The 19,938-nt window shown below is 34.9% G+C and overlaps 2 protein-coding genes across 2 annotated transcripts; one reads left to right on the forward strand and one right to left on the reverse strand.

The window, feature by feature from the left end:
- Positions 1-904: 904 nt before the first annotated feature.
- LOC114523481 lies at positions 905-5,588 on the reverse strand. The gene is made up of 5 exons (XM_028544418.1): positions 5,171-5,588; positions 2,534-2,932; positions 1,976-2,232; positions 1,411-1,539; positions 905-1,277 (listed from the first exon to the last, which is right to left on the reverse strand). The coding sequence occupies exons 1-5, from the start codon at positions 5,472-5,474 to the stop codon at positions 1,167-1,169; spliced, it is 1,200 nt and encodes a 399-aa protein (XP_028400219.1). The 5' UTR covers positions 5,475-5,588; the 3' UTR covers positions 905-1,166.
- A 2,470-nt stretch (positions 5,589-8,058) lies between these two features.
- LOC114523401 (dual adapter for phosphotyrosine and 3-phosphotyrosine and 3-phosphoinositide-like) lies at positions 8,059-14,466 on the forward strand. The gene is made up of 9 exons (XM_028544304.1): positions 8,059-8,074; positions 8,184-8,232; positions 9,534-9,674; positions 10,666-10,729; positions 10,855-10,963; positions 12,068-12,172; positions 12,681-12,729; positions 13,087-13,243; positions 13,695-14,466. Exons 2-9 carry the CDS (start codon positions 8,222-8,224, stop codon positions 13,881-13,883), a joined length of 825 nt encoding a protein of 274 aa, XP_028400105.1. The 5' UTR covers positions 8,059-8,074; positions 8,184-8,221; the 3' UTR covers positions 13,884-14,466.
- The last annotated feature ends 5,472 nt before the right edge of the window (positions 14,467-19,938 follow it).

The following is a 19,938-nucleotide window of genomic DNA, read 5'->3' on the forward strand; positions in this document are numbered from 1 at the left end:
ACCGATATTTCGCTAACAAACTATATAGCCATTTATCTAAAACGAACATCTAGGTTACAGAAACATATGGATGATAATCACCAGGGTTTCGATTTACGCATTTGTATAGTGTGTTTCAATTTGTTGCTATACCGTCGTAAGTTTTTCCCGCTTTACCTTTCATCAGGCTATTCATCTCTCGCGTGATGATACAAAAATAGTGTGATCGCATTTCAACGCCTTCGTCGAGTTTGCGCAATGAAAATATATATACATATATATATATAAACATAAAACACGTCAATTGTATAAAGTATAGTATAGGCTATATACAATTATTACGATTTGGATTATGATGATTTTGATTTCATCCATTAACTGTGCATAAATCTCTATACACAAATATATATGTTCAAAAATGACGGGGAAAGCTCAATTCCGAACACCATTTTGATTCAGTTTTATCTTTTATCATCTGGGTGATCAACGGTGATAACAGAATGCTGTTAAGCTGTAGTCTATATCTATCTAGTTATTGTTTTTCGAATGTAGTAAATAATAACATCGAAATTTGATTTCCTGCTTTGATATTCAATTATAATAAAGCTCTTTGTCGATGGGTTCAGAGTAGAATCCAGATGAATAATATTTGCACGCATATATTCAAAACATATTTTTTCTATTTCCAAGTGCTTCGAGGTCTGTATACCTACACAGGCTCCCCCCGGTTCATCGAGCATGTTATATAAATTAATGCGTCAATAAAAAAAGTGGATCGCGCATTACTCTCGTTCGATCAGCAGCCAGGTCTTGGCTAAATTGCCTCTGATCAAAGTCTATAATTCGGGAAATCACACATAAACTCAAATAGCCGCCATCTTATCACTACTTTTTCCGACTGAAATTGATAACCTTGTGACACATCTCAGATGATGGTTTCTATTATGATGCTGCAAAAATAGTGGTACCATAATATTAGTTTTAAGTAAATTAAAAAGGAACATGTTTAAAAAACCCCCATAAATGATGGTACATGCTGTATGTTTCCAATTATGCTTTAAGATATACATGAATATTCGCGCATCACCTATTTCTTGGCAAAGATATAAATATCAAAGAGGCTAGACGTTTTGTTCCATCCATAACTTTATAGCTACCTAGAACATGATATTGCTGTAAATGTTATATCAATGCACTAAGATCACTTGAAAAAGGTAAAAAACACAAGCCGATAATAGCCACTGAAAAGGTATCGCTACGGTCTTTCCAGTACCACTGCTTGGATTCAACGTGGGAAACTAAAAACATAAAATGTACCGTGTAAATAATACCTTACAACGAAAGCCGGCCAAATTGTTGGTACGCCGGATTTATGAACTGTCGAAGAGGACAATATAATATGCTAAAATATAAAAACGAATAATACGATACCGAGGATTTGTCCGTCGAAAGAAGTTTAAATAAAACAAAATGCTGTTCACGGCTTGTGTTATGAGATTTACACTCGACTTCTAACTTTAAAATAGTACCAGACCACTCCAGGTAAGCCTCACGCGTAACCTTTCAATCAAAAAAGAACAGAAGATTTACATCCAAAATTTATTCGTGATATACTAATATCACTGTCCTATTTTAGAAATTCGGGTACCAATTAAGAACATTTTGCATGCAGGGCGGGGTCATATAAGTTATGAATGAATGCAGAATAAGCTCCCGTCATTTTATACGTCATATTATATCTGAAAGCCTTCTTGCCCGACTGATGTATTGATTATATTGAAACGTATTCATGTGGTATATATGTTCCATACCATACCATTCCAAAATAACCCCGAAATAATCGCTTTTTGTTTCAGTGAAAATTAAGCTAGTTAACTAGTACTGCATGTTTATACATTAAAGCGAAAATTTTCATTCATTTCATTACATTCTTTTCTTTCGTCCGAATAGCGTGTAGTTCGTTCCTGCAGTTGATCAAAAATGAAACATGAATTACCTTTATTTCGACGCCGTTGAAAACTTGAGAATGCTTCAATGTAAAACCCGTACTGTTTCCAGAAGAAGCCAGCTGCCATGTCTCACTGCCTTTTAGAAAGCTGGAATTGCTCCACATCAAAGAGCATCGATCATTTTGAACATATAACGGAGCGTAAACTTTGAATGTCTTTGTGCAACCACGTTTGCAGTCGTCGCTGAGATAATCACTGTACGCCAATACTCGCATAGCTTGACCATCATTGAAACGATAAGAACCTATGGACGGAAGAAAGAAATTCTTATATGAAGTATTTTTACTATATAACTGGCAATATAACAAAACAAATTTGGACAAGAAAGTTGGAGAGAGTGGAACTGTGGAAAAACATAATTTTAGAATGTCGGGTTTTTTATACTTGAAATCATATGATAATTTAGGAGCAAAAATCCTCCAATTCCATGTTTTCGGTATTTAATATGTATAACAGCTTACGGAGAGGATTACTGAGCAAAGCTCGATGAGACTGGGATACCCGGTATTGCGAGATTCCCCATGATTTACCGTATTATTTACTACCTGTATAATTTATGGCGGTTTTACATGTTGGTGATGCTCCACCACCTGCTGAATACCACTGCGCCGAAACAGAGTCAAGTACCAGTTTATCATCTCTGTCATAAGTCAGTCCATAATTGATGTTTCTTTGTGACTGAGTTATTTGATGCCCATGACATTTCCATTTTTGAGTTTCTTTGCTCAGATCGCAGGGCTTGACCACCACTCGGTTAGGATCTTCGCCATCTATGCACTGCAATCGCTTCATGTTCATTAACTGACCATCAACAGTTAAAACCCACGATTTGTCTACACCAGCTACGCATGTATTATCCATAACAAGGTCTGGATCGGCTTCAAGGCAACTATCCGTTTTAGCCCATCGTGCGGTGCCTCGTAATTCAAAACTTTCTTTTGGAACTAAAAAAGGAATATGTTTTAATATCCACGTCTTTTACAGAACTTAATAAAAAACTAGATAAATAATACTGGCACGAAGCAACATGCATTGACTGGTGCATGACTAGTTTAGGGGTGCCTGGTATAAAAAGAATAGTGTCTGAACAATTCATAATCTGTAAGCTTAAGGCCCTGTTACACGGTGCAATTTCTCTCGCAACGTGCAATGCAATTCTAATTCTAAGAGATGTAAATTAGTGAAGAGTCTTGCAGAGGAAAAGTGCATGAAGTGTAATAAACACAAACGTTTCGTGGTTCCCAAATATACTCAAAAGTCTCTCAAAAGTAGAATTGCATTGCAAGTTGCAAGAAAAATTGCACCGTGTATAACAGGGCCTTCATTAGTAGTTTCGATTTATTATTCGTGTCGATTTTGTCATTTCCGCATTTGCTGTTAAGATGAAGTTTATTTGTATAATGATGAGCCTGCCAAATGGTTTGTCCATTATGCAAAAAAATAACCGACTATGAAAAGCTTTTATAGGCTAGCAACGCTCTAGGGTTTTTCAAAGTGTAATTTGAATTTTGATAAAAACAAATGTGACTGCAATCACTAGGTTCTTGTCGATTTTGTACTGTTTTTCATGGTTTAATGCTTAAATTTCAACATTTTTGAACGTCGCGAGAGTCCGATAAACTGCCTGCTTAATGCAACTGAAAAACAGCCATTGTTTTATGGAAATCCATGACTGCCTCATGTGCTCAATGATCTTTATATCCTGTGCTTTTATCAATCATTATATGCTGTACTTTCGTTATTATATGCGGTGGTTAATTCATTATATGCAGTAGTTACATCATTATATGCTGTGCTTTCATTATTATATCCGGTAGTTTTATCATGATACGCGGTACTTATATTTTTATATGGGGTAGTTTTACATCATTATATCTTAATTTATATCATTGTTTACTCCCCTTTATGACTATTTCTGTACCAAATTAAATGATAGGAATGTTTGCCATTGATTCATTTGAATCATTTGAATATATACGTTTACGTCTGGTTAGAAAAAGGCGTGGTGTTGCAGCATGCATGTATTTCTATTGACTTTACTTGAAGTTTCCCACGAATGCTTCCGCCACTGATCAGTAAAGTCCCGTACAGACGGGCACTTGTTCGTGTGCAAGGCGAAACAAGTTTTCCTTGAAAGGTTACGACAATATGATAAAATAAGTATACGATAAAATAAGTAAACTTCCAAAAACCGCTCGATTGGCTCGAAGATATTGTTGAGCAGTTTCCTACTTGAAAAGCTGGCATGACTAGCTTTTGAACAAGGCTCCTCTTGTCAAGGAAAACTTGTCAAATTTTTCGCGTACACACGAGCAAATAAAACTTGGCAAGGAAAACTTGCAAGGAATAATATAAAGGAATTAAGAGCATGTTTTAAGGATCGATATATACGCCACTAATATACGCCATGTATATTTATGCAAGCTCTTGACTCACGCGGATTTTGTGTGAAAACACGTAGTTATTCAATAGAAAGCGCTACGCGTAGCCGTAGGCTATAAAGTATAAAAAGCGACCAGCCTGCTTTGCGTGCAGATTGCAGAACTAGAAATTGGGTTTGTATCAAACTAATTAACTTCGGCTGATCGGCTCTTTTAACAGCATAAACAAGCGTTATAATAGCCTCCTTATACAATAACTAAATGCAACGTTATATTTTACTAGCAAAATATAAATGCCTAATATAAATACATTAGAGATGCCTGCGTATAGGAGGCTAGCGTTATAATATACGTGCTGTTAGTGCAGCTACAATAATTTGCACTCGATCATGAGTCGGTCCCAATAATATGGTTAACGTTAGGAAAAATTCAAAATGGTGAATGATAAAAAGATTATATTTTTTGACATGCGGCTCTAATATACACTTCTTATTTTAACATCAAAGGATCGTTTCACGCCAAATTTACGCTTCAAGACGGACCTTTTTGTCATATTGTCGTCATATTTGCCAGAAAAATTACATGCATATACAGTGTATATACCTATTTACATTCGTGCTTTGCATGAATATAATAATAATCACGCAGCAGAGCTGAGTGCTACCATAAGATCATAAAGTGTAATAATCATGTTTGCCACACGACAACATATATAGACAGCTAACCCAAGCCAAATACAAATGCCTAATGTAAGTACATAAGAGATGCCTGCGGAGGAGGCTAACGACAACATTGACTTACGCGAATCATCGTCTATTTTATAGCCTGTCACACACTTCCCTGCTCCCTTCCCATCTCCAACAAAATTTTGCTCGTTTCCCTTTCTACATTGACATTGTGCACATCCATGATACTCGTTAGCGCACTCCGCGTTATACCGGCTGCAGATTCGTGGGCAGGTTTGTGAGTCGCACTCTGGGTTATCGAAGATATCTCCATAATCTCGAGTGACATTCCACGATTGTACATATTCGATTTTCATGCTTAACAGAGTAAATGCAACCAAAATCGCACACACAATATTAAAAGCAGTCATCATATACATGCATTTACACGCCCAAGTCAGCCGTAGATGAACTCATAGAAGCTAGGCTAGGGCGTTCAAAAATGCTGACTCACTGAATGAAGAATTTGATGATAATGCAGCTGCTAGCCTGCTACTGAGTTGTCTGAAATTGCAATAAAGCATATACGTAATTAATATTGCATGTGCATGCATTGGCCTAAATCTACTCACGCGATTGGTCAAAATCAATCACATGGTTTCTTGTTGCCTGGCGACAGATCATTAGAATCATAATTTATTAGCAAAAATGACAGCCTGAAACAAAGCTTGTATCTTTAATGCAACTTTATGTTCGTCTTTTGTTTACAAATAAACGCATGCACCATACAATGAACTCGAAATTTCAATATTCCACTCGGCCTAACCTCGTGATTGAAATTTCACGTATCTCCGGTTATACCGGTAGTTGAAATAACGTTTAAAAACATCCCATTCGAGTGTTCATAAGCTTATAACCTGCATGGCGGCAGATGTACTCGCTTAGGAACCGTGATTACAAGATAGATATAATATAAGATAGTTTCACTGGATTGTCTTATACGACTCTTGCCGTGTAAAACAAATGATATGCGAGCGCATGCATGTTGGCATAGCATGTTGTCGTAATTAGTTCAGGTTACCACATGCAGTTCACGGTTTAAATACTTCCCCATTTTTGTGACTGTTTCCTCATTTTTTTATATAATGTTTCATAAAAAAAAGTTGTTTAGAAACTTTCGGTCATAGCCCTGCATGCATGTGTATATTTTCGAAAATTTTCAAATATGTTATACCATTGCATTCTTTGAATTCTTGTTTCACACACTATATTCATAACTAATAAATATTAACTAATTATTTCACTCTTTAGAAACGCTATTTTAGAACCATTTATTTTTTTACAAATCAGCAGCGAGCGGAATCCTAGCCTTTCCTGCAATCTGATTGGCTGTGGCAGCGGGCGGAATTTAAGCTAAGGATATCTGACCACGGTCCGGAATCCTATATTTTATGCTCGAGCGAAAGCGTATTAGTTTTGCTTTTCTAAAGATTTTCCCAAACTTTTGAATTTTATTATTTTGAAATATATCGACCAAAGTCATGGCTAGACCAAATTATTATCACGATAAATTGGAGTGAATTTTAGTAAATTAAGGTGGTCTAGTACATTGAAAATCGCGATTTATCCTGTTTTAACATTTCAGCATGAGAACCTGGACTATTTCAATAATTATAGCCTGTAGCTACGTTACAAACATTCATTAAACAAGTGTGATACACAAAGTACAATTTTCTCAGGATTTTAAATCAACACTAGGTTCAAGTTTCAGCCCGCTGAACTATAGGCCGAAAAGTCTATATCGCCATGTAATCAGCTAGCCCTGAATATATTATAAAACTTACGACTTACGAGAACTTTCGACTATTTCATAGCCTGTCACACATTCTCCTCCTTCTTTTCAATTCCCAACGAAGTTTTGCGATGATTTCTTTTTACATTGACATTGTGTACACACATATTCCATATAACATTCGGCATCAAACACGCTACAGTTTTTTGGGCAGGTTTGTGAGTCACAGTCTGGGTTATCGAAGAGTGCATGACATCCAACGATTGTACTCGAATTCCGCGCTTAGGAGTAGAAGTGCAACAAGAATTGCACACCAATTCCAAGTACTAAAGGGAATCATCGTCGTAATGCCCAAATATGAAGTCAGCCATGATAGTTGTCTGAAATGACAAAGAAAGGTATCCCATGCATGTGCGTACAGTGTATATCGGTCATAGGATATAGGTATTCTCAGCATTCTCACCGGTCACTAACTCCCAACCATAGTCCTAAATGCGCATGTACATGATTCAAAAATCTCCTTAGTGCTCAGCATGGTAATACTGCAAAATCTCCGGGTAAGACTGCAAATCAATATTGAATGTAAACTGCAGTTTTTTATAGCAAACAAACAGCGTCGTATAAACGTATACCCACGCACTTAATAGATAACTAAAAATGTAGGCCCACTTCAGGCAGTTATGTATATATATATATATATATATATATATATATATATATATATATATATATATATATATATATATATATATATACGTGTATATATATATACCGCAATACCTTTTAGTTTGATTGCCCCGGCTTCAGTTCAGTTCAGTTCAGTTCAAATTTGGTCATATTTGACTCGAAGAGCCAGTGAGACAGTCTGGGAATGAAATGAGTCTTTCAATTCACATCAAGTCAGTGTCCATTATCTCAGAAATACTGCTTTTGTTTTTTTTCTCAACTCATTTTCTTTTTGATGTCGCCAAAAAATAATATACGCATTTATTACGTAATGCGACGGGTCTTTTTGAAAACCCGAAGCGAGGTTTATAATTCTACGCAACAAAAGTTCCAAAAAATGGTCGCTCTAGAGGAACACATCTCTTATTTGTGGTATATCTGTGTCACTCCACGACGTTGTATAGTGCAAGTGAGTCCGGTATAGAAGATTAATAAAATCAAATGGACATTTGACACCCGACACCATACATTCCTGTATAAGATTATATTTCTTCACGATCATTCGAGAGTCAGCCAACAGCGGTAAGTATACACATTAACTTACCCGGACCTTAATTATTCTTTTGATTTTATCAAGTTTGATCAGCTAACAACCCTAACCTGTGTATTGACAAAATAATCTTTCTACCAGAGCATGAAATTTTGGAGAGAGTGCTTGACGTTAACATTATGAAACGCCGGTATGTATATGCATTTATTTTCGCTTCGTATAGATACGCGATATGCTATATCTGTGATATCTGTATATAGTCGAACATATATTGCAAATATATGGCTTACAGTCCCACGTCTAAATTGATCGACTAACTATTATAGTAGGTCTCAAAAGCAACTTGTTGTCCCCTTTCTCATTTCTCTACCCACAACAACTAAATGAGCTTGTTTACAGATCCACGTTATTGCACCATGTTAATTAACGACGACAATCAATATCATGCATATATGCATGGTAGTCTCAAAAATAAGCGTTTCCGGTCTTAGCTACAGATATTTTGTCCCCCGAGCAAAATTTTGTATGAAAATAGGAAATACATGGTGGCCAAGTGTTCTTCAAGCGAATAAAATTATATTTGAAATATTTTATGAACGAGAATTACTAAAAAATAAACAGTTCAGTTACGAGATCCTATACTAAAACGCCTTAATTACAAATGTGCACAAAAAGAAATTTCAGCTGCTTTTTCCAGTTCCTACAGAGGTCGAAAACGCATAAAATTGGTACAGTGAGCAATTTTAACTGTGCCGATATATTTTTATGAAAACGAGGCTTAATTAAAGTGTAAGTCAAGTCCGTATGTAAACAAACGGTTTGTTTACATTTTGAACTTCCCTATTTTTTAAAATACGATGTGCTGTCTGAATATCTAACACTATTTAGGTTCATTACGCTTCTAAATTAATATGAACTAGAGTTTGAAAAAATAAGAAACATGCGAAATTTAGGCAATTTTCACTTCAGAGGTTCGTCACTTGTTATGAGCAGAACCTATGCGCAGAACGGACTTGACTTCCACTTTAACCTAATCATAAATTTTACCCTAAGCCAAACTTATCTAAGGGTTAAATTCGGAAGTATTATTCAACCTTCAATATCCCATCATCACCATAATCATGCAGTCTCAAGTAATTTCAAGAGCGATATTATATGCATGATACTACAAACTCTTCTACTACAAACTCTCACTACATCGTAAAACTTCAACTAAATCGTAAAACTCTACTCTAAATTAAAATTCATTCTCCTTTCTTACTGTGGAAATACAATATAAATAAAAAATATAACAAAAAACGAGGGTGAAAAAATCGTTAATGCACTCCGAAAAATTAGCACTAACCTATTTAACTAACTCTCAGCTGGACTGCTCATAAATTCATTCTTGGTTGTGACCACTCATGGGAAACGGGAAAACAATTACACTCAAGTCAATTCTTCGCCTAAATGCGGAATACAATATAGATTCTGTCTTTTTTTGAATTTTAGCATGGCTGAAGCACTACCATGGTACCACGGACCTATCTCTAGCGAGGAAGCGATAAGAATCTGTACAACCGTTGGTAAAAATGGCGCGTATCTTCTTCGTGATAGTCAAAGAGAACAAGATACATATACATTGTCTGTGCTGTAAGCCATTTGTCAATTGTCACATATATAATATAACGACTTTATATACGACTTGTCGTATTACTTATAAGTCACTTACCCTAATTAATTGCATTTGAAACTCACGTTAATAATCTTATTTACTTTTGCTTAAATCACTTGACGAATCCTTTGTTGACAACCCTCGAAGTAGAGACACTGAATAATCGAAATAATATAAGGAATACTATATACGAGTATACACTGATAGTCTGATATCGACTACACCTGAACATATTGACCTTAAAACGAATCAGTATATAGAAATGTGTATATTTACGGTACATCAGGTACAAAATGTTCACTGAAAATTGTCCAGATGAAGAGATCATATATATATAGGCCAACATTTTGAAATGTTACATATAAATGAAGAGAAAGTCTGTATATGTTTGAGAAAATTTCTCTTCCTACCAGGCTTCATTAGATAATTGAGTTAGATGTTTAATATGTAACACTCTGTATTAACATCATGCAGGAAATTTTTTGGGTAATTTATACCACTTTATATATACAGTTAGAAATTCGCTGCAATTCTTCGAAATCGAATCCATATAGCAAAGTATTTCTGCCATGCATAATACGTACAGATTTGACTCAAATTGAATGTTTGGAAATGACTGGCAATGAGTCTTTGTGTAAGGACTCCAATTAAAATTATTCGGCGAGTTCAGTGTCTGAGCAGCAGCCAATTATGTAAAATCGCGTCGACCAAACAATATGAAAATTGATATGGCGGCCAATTATAGAGCGGTGTTATCAAACATTCCTATCAATTTCTAGCACAATTATCGCGTTAAGTATTGTTTCAAACTTCACAATACAAAAAATAAGGTCAAAAAATTTTATATAAAATATGTGTGAAACTGAGGGTAATTTCAAATTACGTAATGTAAAACTGACGAAGATTCAATCAGCACTCAAAAGCCACTGCTAATTTCTTAAAATTCAAATTGGAATATGTTTATTGAAGATACGAAAGTGATGTGTACCATTACAGAATAAGGAAAACCGCGGAAAATAACCTGCACTTAAAGGTAAAAACAAGATTGAGAGTAACATGAGGAAAAAATTATTAACAGCTTTAATTGAAAGAATATTTAAAATTTCAATTTGTTTCGGATAGTTATCATGCTTTTACGTTTCCGACATTATTTTCAAGGTAATGAAGAAAGATTTTTCCTCGTGGAACGAACTAATAAAATTTTGCAAAACAAAACAAGATGCACAAAAGTTTCCACAGCCGCTTGTGAAACCAATTGAGAAATCGAGTAAGTTCTTATAATATTCAGTCTATTACGTCAGCCACCTTCACAATTCACATGCTCACGACAATTACGACTAAATGGAAACTATGCTTCAATGCTAAGCTAATTAAAATACTTGTTCTTGATATATATATATATATATATATATATATCTATATATTATATATATATATATATATATAATAAATATATAATTATATATATATAATAATATATATATTATATATATATATATATATATATATAATATTTAAGAAATAGAAAACATTTTCCGTGTTTCTATACAGTTATAGAAACACGCGTGGGAGTTTGGGAGAACGAGAAATAATCAGTGGGAAAACGAGCCCGTAGGGCGAGTTTTTCCACGTTATTTCGAGTTCTCCCAAACTCCCACAAGTGTTTCTATATCTGTATAGAAACACAGGAAAAATGTTTTCTATTTCTTTTATAATATAACTCAATAAAAGATTTTGTACAAATATTATGATTTGATTCAATTACAAATTCTCATTACATCGCTTCGCTTGTCAAGTTCGGCGGGAAAATTCCCGTGTTTCTATACAGTTTTATATAATAACGTAAAGAATTCAAGCAATTTCATTGGTCGAGAGCCATGATCTATAAGAGGACAGACGCACGGAATGACGTCACAGCAATTTTCTTTTTACCGGTTTAATTTTGGATTTTTTTCAGTTTTATTATATAAAACAAATAGATTACAATGAACCGTTGTCTGTTCAGTTATAGATACACGGTATGACGCCATATGTGATAAGAACAAAAGAGTGACCACTCGCCCCGGCGGCTCGTGGCCACTTTTTTTGTTCTTATCACATATGACGTCATACCGTGTATCTATAACTGAACAGACAACGGTTCATTGTAATCTATTTGTTAAATAGAAACACGCTTCTCGACCAATCAGCACGCGCGTACTATAAATGTTATATTATAAATATATATGATCCATGAACACAATAGTGAGGAACAGTGGCGTAGCAAGCCCGACAATTTAGATGTGCTATATGCCTGTTTTAAATTATTGCTATTATTATTTTATTTAGAAATTCATTCATGAAAAAATGTTTTTTATTCTTTCCATTTTAGTAGTCGATGTTTGGGATAGGGATAATAATAACTGGAGAGATTCTATTCAAACCGAAAAAAGAAAAAAGAAAGGGAACAGCGGGGTGCCAACATCCAAATCGAAAGGTTTGCATTGCATGTCGAAAAATTAAAAACACTTAAGTTTTTAAAATATAGGCTAAAAACCGTAAGGGTCTTAGGGTAAGTGGAAACCATGCATACATATGTGAAATTCAAGCCAGAAACAGTGGAGAAAAAAGTGTCAACTGACTCTCCGTCCTCCTATCAAACTACCTCCTACCTCCTATCCTATGAATCAAACCTACATATGTGAGTCTTTGCAATGTAATTAGACAAGTATGAGTGGCAAGAACGTAACGTTCCACCAGCATCGCGAAGGCGTAAGATTCGATTCCTGCCAGAGGACCGATTGTTGACACATTTTTTTGGAATGTATATTATTTACAAACCCTTGAAGTATATTACGACCCTTTACAGGTTATCCTACATCGGGTGAAATGTCACAAAATCGTACTTAATTTACCCTCACATGATTTGTATATACATGCATAAGTAATTTTAATTACACTATATATGGAGTGATTGGGTATCCTAAACTATTTTATTTTTTAAGGGAATAAAAAGATGACGTCACCTGGTAAAATAACAGAATTCTTTCGCAGGTACGTATATTTTTTAACAATAATAGCTTCTCCAATTTCTTAATTATAACGATCGGTGTGATAATAATTATCAACTACCATTGGCCCAGTCGGAGCATGCAGTAAATGTTCTTTTTAAATTGGTGTTGTGTTAATTGCAACTTTGCCAACTGGAAAATTTTCAGAAAACAAATGAAAATGCAATGCTAAACAATACCAAATTGGCAATGAAATTTCGTATTGAGTTGGTCAAAGAGACTTCAGCAATTTGATTTAATGTATGAACTATTTTCAACATACGCGGGTAAGAAAAGAATATGGAAAGATTAAGATTGCATGTATTTTATAATTGATTGTGCAATTGATATACAATTACAGGCCAAATAAAATCTTTTCTAATAAAGAAAAGATGGAGGCGTGTGAACAGGTAGACCGTAAAAGCGAAAAAGATAACGAGTCCAACGATGAAGAATGGGACGATACGTCATCTGAAAGTGAAAGTGAAAGGGTTGCGGAAGATTCAAGTTATCAAGCCGTAAGCTATAATTATATCGAATATTTTAAATCGTTGTTTAATTCGTATAAATCTACACATTGTAGGTAGGGTATATAGCGCTGGTGCGTGGTTAGGTTATTTTATCAGAAAAATAAAAAATCATACGCATACATGCATTCACTAATTGGAGTCGTAAATGGATTACAATAACTCTTCTTTATCATAGATTATTATAATTTGATGAATGTGAACGTGAATGTCTCAGTAAGGCAATTTAAAATCAGTATCTCGACGTTCACATGCCCAAAGCTTTCATATAGAAATTATACCTTAAGGCATCATGCCGAGGGGAAGTTTAATTACCCGAACGATTTGCAGTAAAAATAAACGTTAGTTAAAAGCCTACCAACAAGAACGACAAAGAGATTGTAGACCCTATATACAACTATACAAGGTATCTGAAAAAAAACGAAATATTCTTCCCTTGCAGATTTCGGTCAACTGTAGGGAAAAATTTATTGCAACGGCTGACAGCACCGGACAAGAGAACGAAATGGAATATAAGAAAGGTGATGAAATGATATTAGAAGGGGTCCGTACTGACGGCTGGTGGTATTGTTTAAACAAAGCAACCGAGAAGCGTGGCTGGGTTTACGAAGCATCTCTTAAGAAATGCTAACCCAGTAGTGCAGTTCAATCTTGAAAGAGTATATCGGACGTACCAATAATTATTTTGTGAAACCAGTGTACCATATAGTGGCTGGAACAGGTCGTAATTCGTGAAACTGCTACAAGTCAGTCAATGTCACCCCCTTGTCCTACCTTTATAAATGCCTTTATTCCAGGAAGAATATGCAAGGAACTTATCATTCAACAGGCAATTCTCCAACGTAATTATTTATATTCCATTCATTATTCTTTTCTGCTAGAATTGGGGTTGTAAGTACAGATTTCCCTAAAATATGCCAAATCAATATTAACACACACCCCAAAAAATGACACAATAGAAATTATCTTATATTAATTGTTATTATCATTCACTTTATAGTATTTTCAATTTTGATTGGTTAATTTACCTGCAGTTAACTGCGTGCAAATAATACTCAGCTGCAAATAATACTCTGAGCATGCGCATTAATGTCAATTTTATAAACAATGGCGACTCGCTTTGCCGAACTGTTCGATAAAACGAACTCAAAATTGAAAATTGTGTGGTGAATGAATTGAAAATTAAGTGGTGAATGATAAAACAATTATTGAACTCGGTTCTCGCAAAATATCGTGATTTGTCGGTGGCTCGCAGATCAATTATTTGCCTCTGCCTTCGGCATCGGCAAATAATTGATCTGCTCGCCACCGACAAATCACGATATTTTGCTCGACCTCGTCCAATAATTGATAATTATTTGAATGTCCGAGTTATGCTACACGCACAGGTGCATGGACACATCTTCTTGAATTTTAACTAGCTTTTATTAAAAAAAAGGTCGACTTGCGACAAAATCATGGTTTAACCGACCTTTTTTGTAAAACTTTTGTTATAATAGAATTAAATTAGATTATTTTGTGTATAATCCCGTTTTAGCCAATCCGTGAGTTTGTTTACATTTTCAATAACCCAATCAGAATGGATAACAAATAACTTGTATAATCAAATTGTTTTGAATGTTAATGCCCTAGTCAATGTTGTTAAATTGAAAACATGCACCTTCAAACGGGTTTGTAATTATAATGTGCTAATGTGGTTTCGATTTTAACGAAAGCCATCAGAGTCCCTTTTGGGACATCCGCTGTAAAGTATTTCCTTATAGGTACCAAACCTCTACTGCAACTACAGCTGATTGCTATAATTGCTTCGAACAACATTGCTTCGTGAAACAAAACTCTTTTCCCTGCGACATATAGCAGTAGAAAATATTTATACAGTCATTTTTTATGTCACGAGCTTTAAAAAATCAAGGGCGTAGGGTTTCGGGAGACATCTTCACCGGCAAAATTTAGAATTTTAGGGCCTCTAAAAACTTCCTACTTTGGATCCAGTTAATAACTCGGCTGACGACTGTCAAGTTTATAGTCTATTGACAATGAAGTAGGGCAAGCAAATCTACTGAAGCCAATGAAGTACTGTTTTACCAATAACACTACGGCACTGCATAGCTACATTCCATACGTCTGAAGTAAATTGGATCCAACAAAATTCAATCGTGTGAACGGACCGTAAGTTTGATCACCCTCAATACTATAACAGGTACAAATTGGAACCCAAGTTTAATTTGTGGAAAATATTTATCGATCAGTGATCTAACTATCGCTAGTGTGGAACTCAACAATCTACGGTTCAAATTGTTTTCAAATATGCTTATATATATACACACAATACCCATCAATAATGACTACCTACCATTGATAATGGCGACAGGCTTGAGAGTCACTTCTGTACCTTGAAAATACACCAATCTCTGTGAATATTTTCTTCTATCTTCCTTCTCTAACGCAGCTATATACAACCCACTGATCATGAATATACTGCTTGTCTGTTGACTCTGCTTCGTAGAAAGCCTAGCATATACCATACACTATACACATCCCACAAATTCGTAAACTATGAAACGCGTTATGCTGCACGTTATGTTGCATTAGGATATGATGCTAAGGCTTCAGTCGTGCACACAATAATAATCATGAAAGCTTAAAAACAAACTTTCAAAATCAAACTACAAGTGCTGTTGAATGTTCCTGAGGCCTAGATTATACGTCGCATTTTCGTCGCGTCGAATGCAATTCAAACAATAGATGAGATGGTGCACCTCATTAAGCTTCATTGCCATCTCATTATCTATTGTTTGAATTGCATTCGACGCGACCAAAAAGCGACGTAAAACCTAGGCCTGACCAAGGGCAGATTCACTGTTAATTTTGAGGTGCTAAACTAGCACCAACGTAGGTGTCAAATCAGCACAATGCAGTGGTGCTAAATAGAAAGTGCTATTTTGACACCAATTTCGGCGCTAATTTAACACCATCAAATCTGACATTACGCTAAAAGTGCCAATATGACACCTTTTAAATTCAGCACCATTGTAATGTGTTGAAATAACACCTCTGTTGCCGACGGAAAGTGCTAAAATAACGCTATATTGAGAGCTAAAGTACGGGGTGTCAAAATAACACTAAATGGCGGATAGGAAAAAAGCGGTTCTTTAAGTAATTATTGGAAAATAAGTCCGTATTTTCGATTCAGATGTTTTGGAACAAGAAATTCCTGTGCGTTTTGGCACAACTATTCATCTGAGTGATCTGACGACATGGAAATTCGACTTGTTCTGATACAAAAAACCGATAGAGACGAATACTAGACAAATGGTAGATGTATTGATTGCTACAAAGTATTTATTTCGCAATCGCCTGCGGTATATGTATGTCCATATAAGGAACAAAATATAACACGTGATCAGCGCCTGTATGCAAATTTTTGAGCGCGTCGTTTGAAAACTCTTTTGAATCGTACTTCATACTGCAGTGTTGAAGACGTTTTGAGCGTATTTTCTTAACTATTTTGGTACTTCTAAATATGCTGAACAACAACGGACTCACATAAGGAAATATCAAGACAATTAGCTATGATATTATCTCAGAAATATCTTGGTAAGTTGAATTGAATTGAATTTGATCGAGTACGGAGGTCCATGTTCGCTCAAACGGCCAAATCGCCAAACAAACAAATGCGTGTTATTTTTTTTTATAGAGAAGCCAAATGAATTCTACTTTTAATACTGCGATGATCTCTTTAGCAATCTGGGTCAAAGAAAATATCATTGCAATGATAGGTATCTATTCATGTTTATTTTTTTTACCGTGATTTTATGAAGCATCTGCGCTAGTCTCTTATATTGATGTAATTTAACGATATTGATGTAATTTAACGATATTTTATCCTATATTAACATTTGACAATTTATGCTCTATTTTGATACATTTGATGTTAGAGAAAGTTTTTTGTTTAATGAAATATCAATGCCTGTGTAATATTCTTTGATAAAATTATTGAGAAGTATAATCTGCTACAGGTTAGCTGAAAGTACTATTAATAGCCTGCTGAAAAATTTGAGTTTAACTTGTATTCTAACAATTATTGTCAGTCATTCAATTGCCCAGCGATTGATTGTGTTCTATAGTAAGGTTGAATTGTGGACTGATACATTTATCAACTATAAATAAGTCTACAATATCTATATGATTAATTATTATTCTTTTCTATTTTAAGTTTTCACCAAGAGTGAACTAAGGCTTCAATGTGGAAAATTAAGGCGAAACTGTAATTCTAATGATTCACAAGGGAATAAGGGATATTTACTGTCAACAATGAAGTGTATACAATTATTGTATCCAACCATGGAAGAAAAACAAAATATTTCACCTATGATAATTTAGAAATATCCCTTCCTTGCTGACTCAATTGTGGTGGAACAGTAAGTTAACCTTGTTGTTATACATATCTTTATGATCTATGTTTACCACCTCTATGATACCCTGGATCTGACTTGTTAAACATCTGGAATGGATCTGACTTGTTAAACATGTCGATAATTCAATTTATTCTGATACAGGGTTCATGGATCATAACAAGGCCAAGGGTAGAAACAATTTAAGAAAAATATCCTGCACTCCAGATTATTACAGAGGTAAGTTTGCTTTTAGTTTACAGCATTCATATTGATATTGGTACCTGTTTTATTGATATCAAGTGCTCTATTTCAACACTTTGCTTTAATTCTTGTTGAGAAACTATCCAAACAGATAATTGACTGCCAAATTTCTTTGTTCGACATAATACCCATGTGTGCTAGTTGGCAACTTTTTAGTTAGCCTGTCATATTTCGTGTAAAATTCTCATTGATATTTTAGTTAATTGACAGAGTATGTGTTAGAACTAAATTACCAGTAGAATAATTTTCTTTCACAATGTATCTAGCATACTGTATTAATTCTTTTTCAGGTAAGAGCTGAATTTTAAAGAGTAAACTACAAGTTGATCCATGATATGGTTGGCAAATTTCAATCCATTGATTCAGAAAAATGTTTTGGACTATGCCAAGAAATGTAACAAGAAAACTACATTGGTTCTTATAAACAGAGTGGAAAGAGCAATTGCTGGGAAATCAGGTAAATCATGCAATTAATAATAATTTGTCAAAGCCAATGGCACAATTACAATATTATAGCAATACAGGCTATTGCTACATGAAATATGGCCTATTTAGATTCTATCTATATTGATAAACAATTTTTTTAACAGACATCAAGAGCACAGTTGCTTAGATTTTGAAGGAACTATTGAAGGAGAATGCAGGAGAATCTCAGTCTCTCTTTTTTAAGATTTGTTCTGTAAGTGTAAGAAACTCTGTGGGCTGATTTTGATTTTTAAACACTTTTAAAGTCCTTTTTAAAAACATTGGTTTCTTATTAAAGTTTGTTGATTCCATAGCTAGATCAGGATAATTGGTTCAGAAGACCTTTCAGATGTTCAGACTGTGATGATTGCGGTGAAGGGGCAAATGTTAACTTATTCAAGAACAGACTCAACCTTATTTTATCTACTAAACATGGAGTACATTGCTGGTGTGGCAAATGGAAACTGCTCTCGTCAGGAAGCCTTAGGACAAAAACTTTTAAAGGACGTTAAGTACCCTAGACATTTTATACACTCTTGTACATAGATTTTCCTGTCACAGCATATGTAGAAATAAATATTTTTAAATCGCATTTTGTCCACTTTGTATGATTATAGCTTATGCTATTTATTCGCTCCATTGCTAGCGCTAAAGTGCAAAAACTAAACCACACAAACTTCGGGTGTTAGATTAACACCATAAATTGGCGTAAAAGTAGCACCAAAGATCGTGCTAATTTGACACCTTATTTCGCGGTGTCAATTTAGCACCCGAAATGGTGTTATTCTGTACCTTTTTATCTGACACCTTTTTTGGTGTCAATATGACACCGCAAAATTAACAGTGTTGTCGTTTAACATGCATTATTAATTTTTAAGGTTTGTGGGTTGAAGCCCAGGATTCCTATATCGGGTGACGTACGACGCCTTATTATGCAGATGCCTTAAACACGTACCCTAAAGCTGCATTAAAATCAGATCTTTTGTTTTGAACGTGGGTTGTGACATCCTTTGGAATTTAATCGGGCAAATACGAAGTAATTATACCATTTCCTGATCGCCTATGATAACATAACAGGACGAAAATTAAGAAAAACAGTTTAACACAAATAAACGGGTTTTTTCCTTCACAACGAATACCCGATGTTCTGCAGTCATTTGCAGCGTCACCAATAAACGGGTTTTTCCTCCACAACAAATACCTGTTATTTTAGTCATTTGCAGCGTTCGAATTCGAATTAACGGTAAAATGGGTCATGTCAACAACACGTAACATTTAAGTAAAATTTCGTGCCACGCATACTCAAGTTATACGTACCACTTTTATAGCCTGCTCAAGTGTGCTACTTTTTCGAAACATTCAATGTCATTATGAGACATGATGTTACATCGATCGGTGATTTGCGTATGAAACAAGGTTATATTAAGTTTGAGACACGGATAAATCAGTTCTTTCTAACCGAAAACTGCAGGTTAGAATTTGCTTAGAATTTGACGTCGCGCCGAATGCAACTGATAAACAAAAGATGATGAGAAGATGATGAAGGTTGTAATTACGCCGTTA

Source organism: Dendronephthya gigantea, unplaced genomic scaffold, assembly GCF_004324835.1.
Source record: "Dendronephthya gigantea isolate DGI-Jeju-01 unplaced genomic scaffold, DenGig_1.0 000027F, whole genome shotgun sequence".
Taxonomy (NCBI): Eukaryota; Metazoa; Cnidaria; class Anthozoa; order Malacalcyonacea; family Nephtheidae; genus Dendronephthya; species Dendronephthya gigantea.

What these genes read in the sequence shown, in the direction of transcription:
- LOC114523481 (XM_028544418.1), bottom strand. Translation starts at nt 5,474, where the DNA reads ATGTATATGATGACTGCTTTTAATATTGTGTGTGCGATTTTGGTTGCA. An exon ending in AACCGCCATAAATTATACAG is followed by an intron (nt 2,233 to 2,533) that starts GTAGTAAATAAT and finishes TTCCGTCCATAG; the next exon opens with GTTCTTATCGTTTCAATGAT. An exon ending in TCAACGGCGTCGAAATAAAG is followed by an intron (nt 1,540 to 1,975) that starts GTAATTCATGTT and finishes TTTGATTGAAAG; the next exon opens with GTTACGCGTGAGGCTTACCT.
- LOC114523401 (XM_028544304.1), top strand. An exon ending in ACATATACATTGTCTGTGCT is followed by an intron (nt 9,675 to 10,665) that starts GTAAGCCATTTG and finishes TGTTTATTGAAG; the next exon opens with ATACGAAAGTGATGTGTACC. An exon ending in ATAACAGAATTCTTTCGCAG is followed by an intron (nt 12,730 to 13,086) that starts GTACGTATATTT and finishes ATACAATTACAG; the next exon opens with GCCAAATAAAATCTTTTCTA.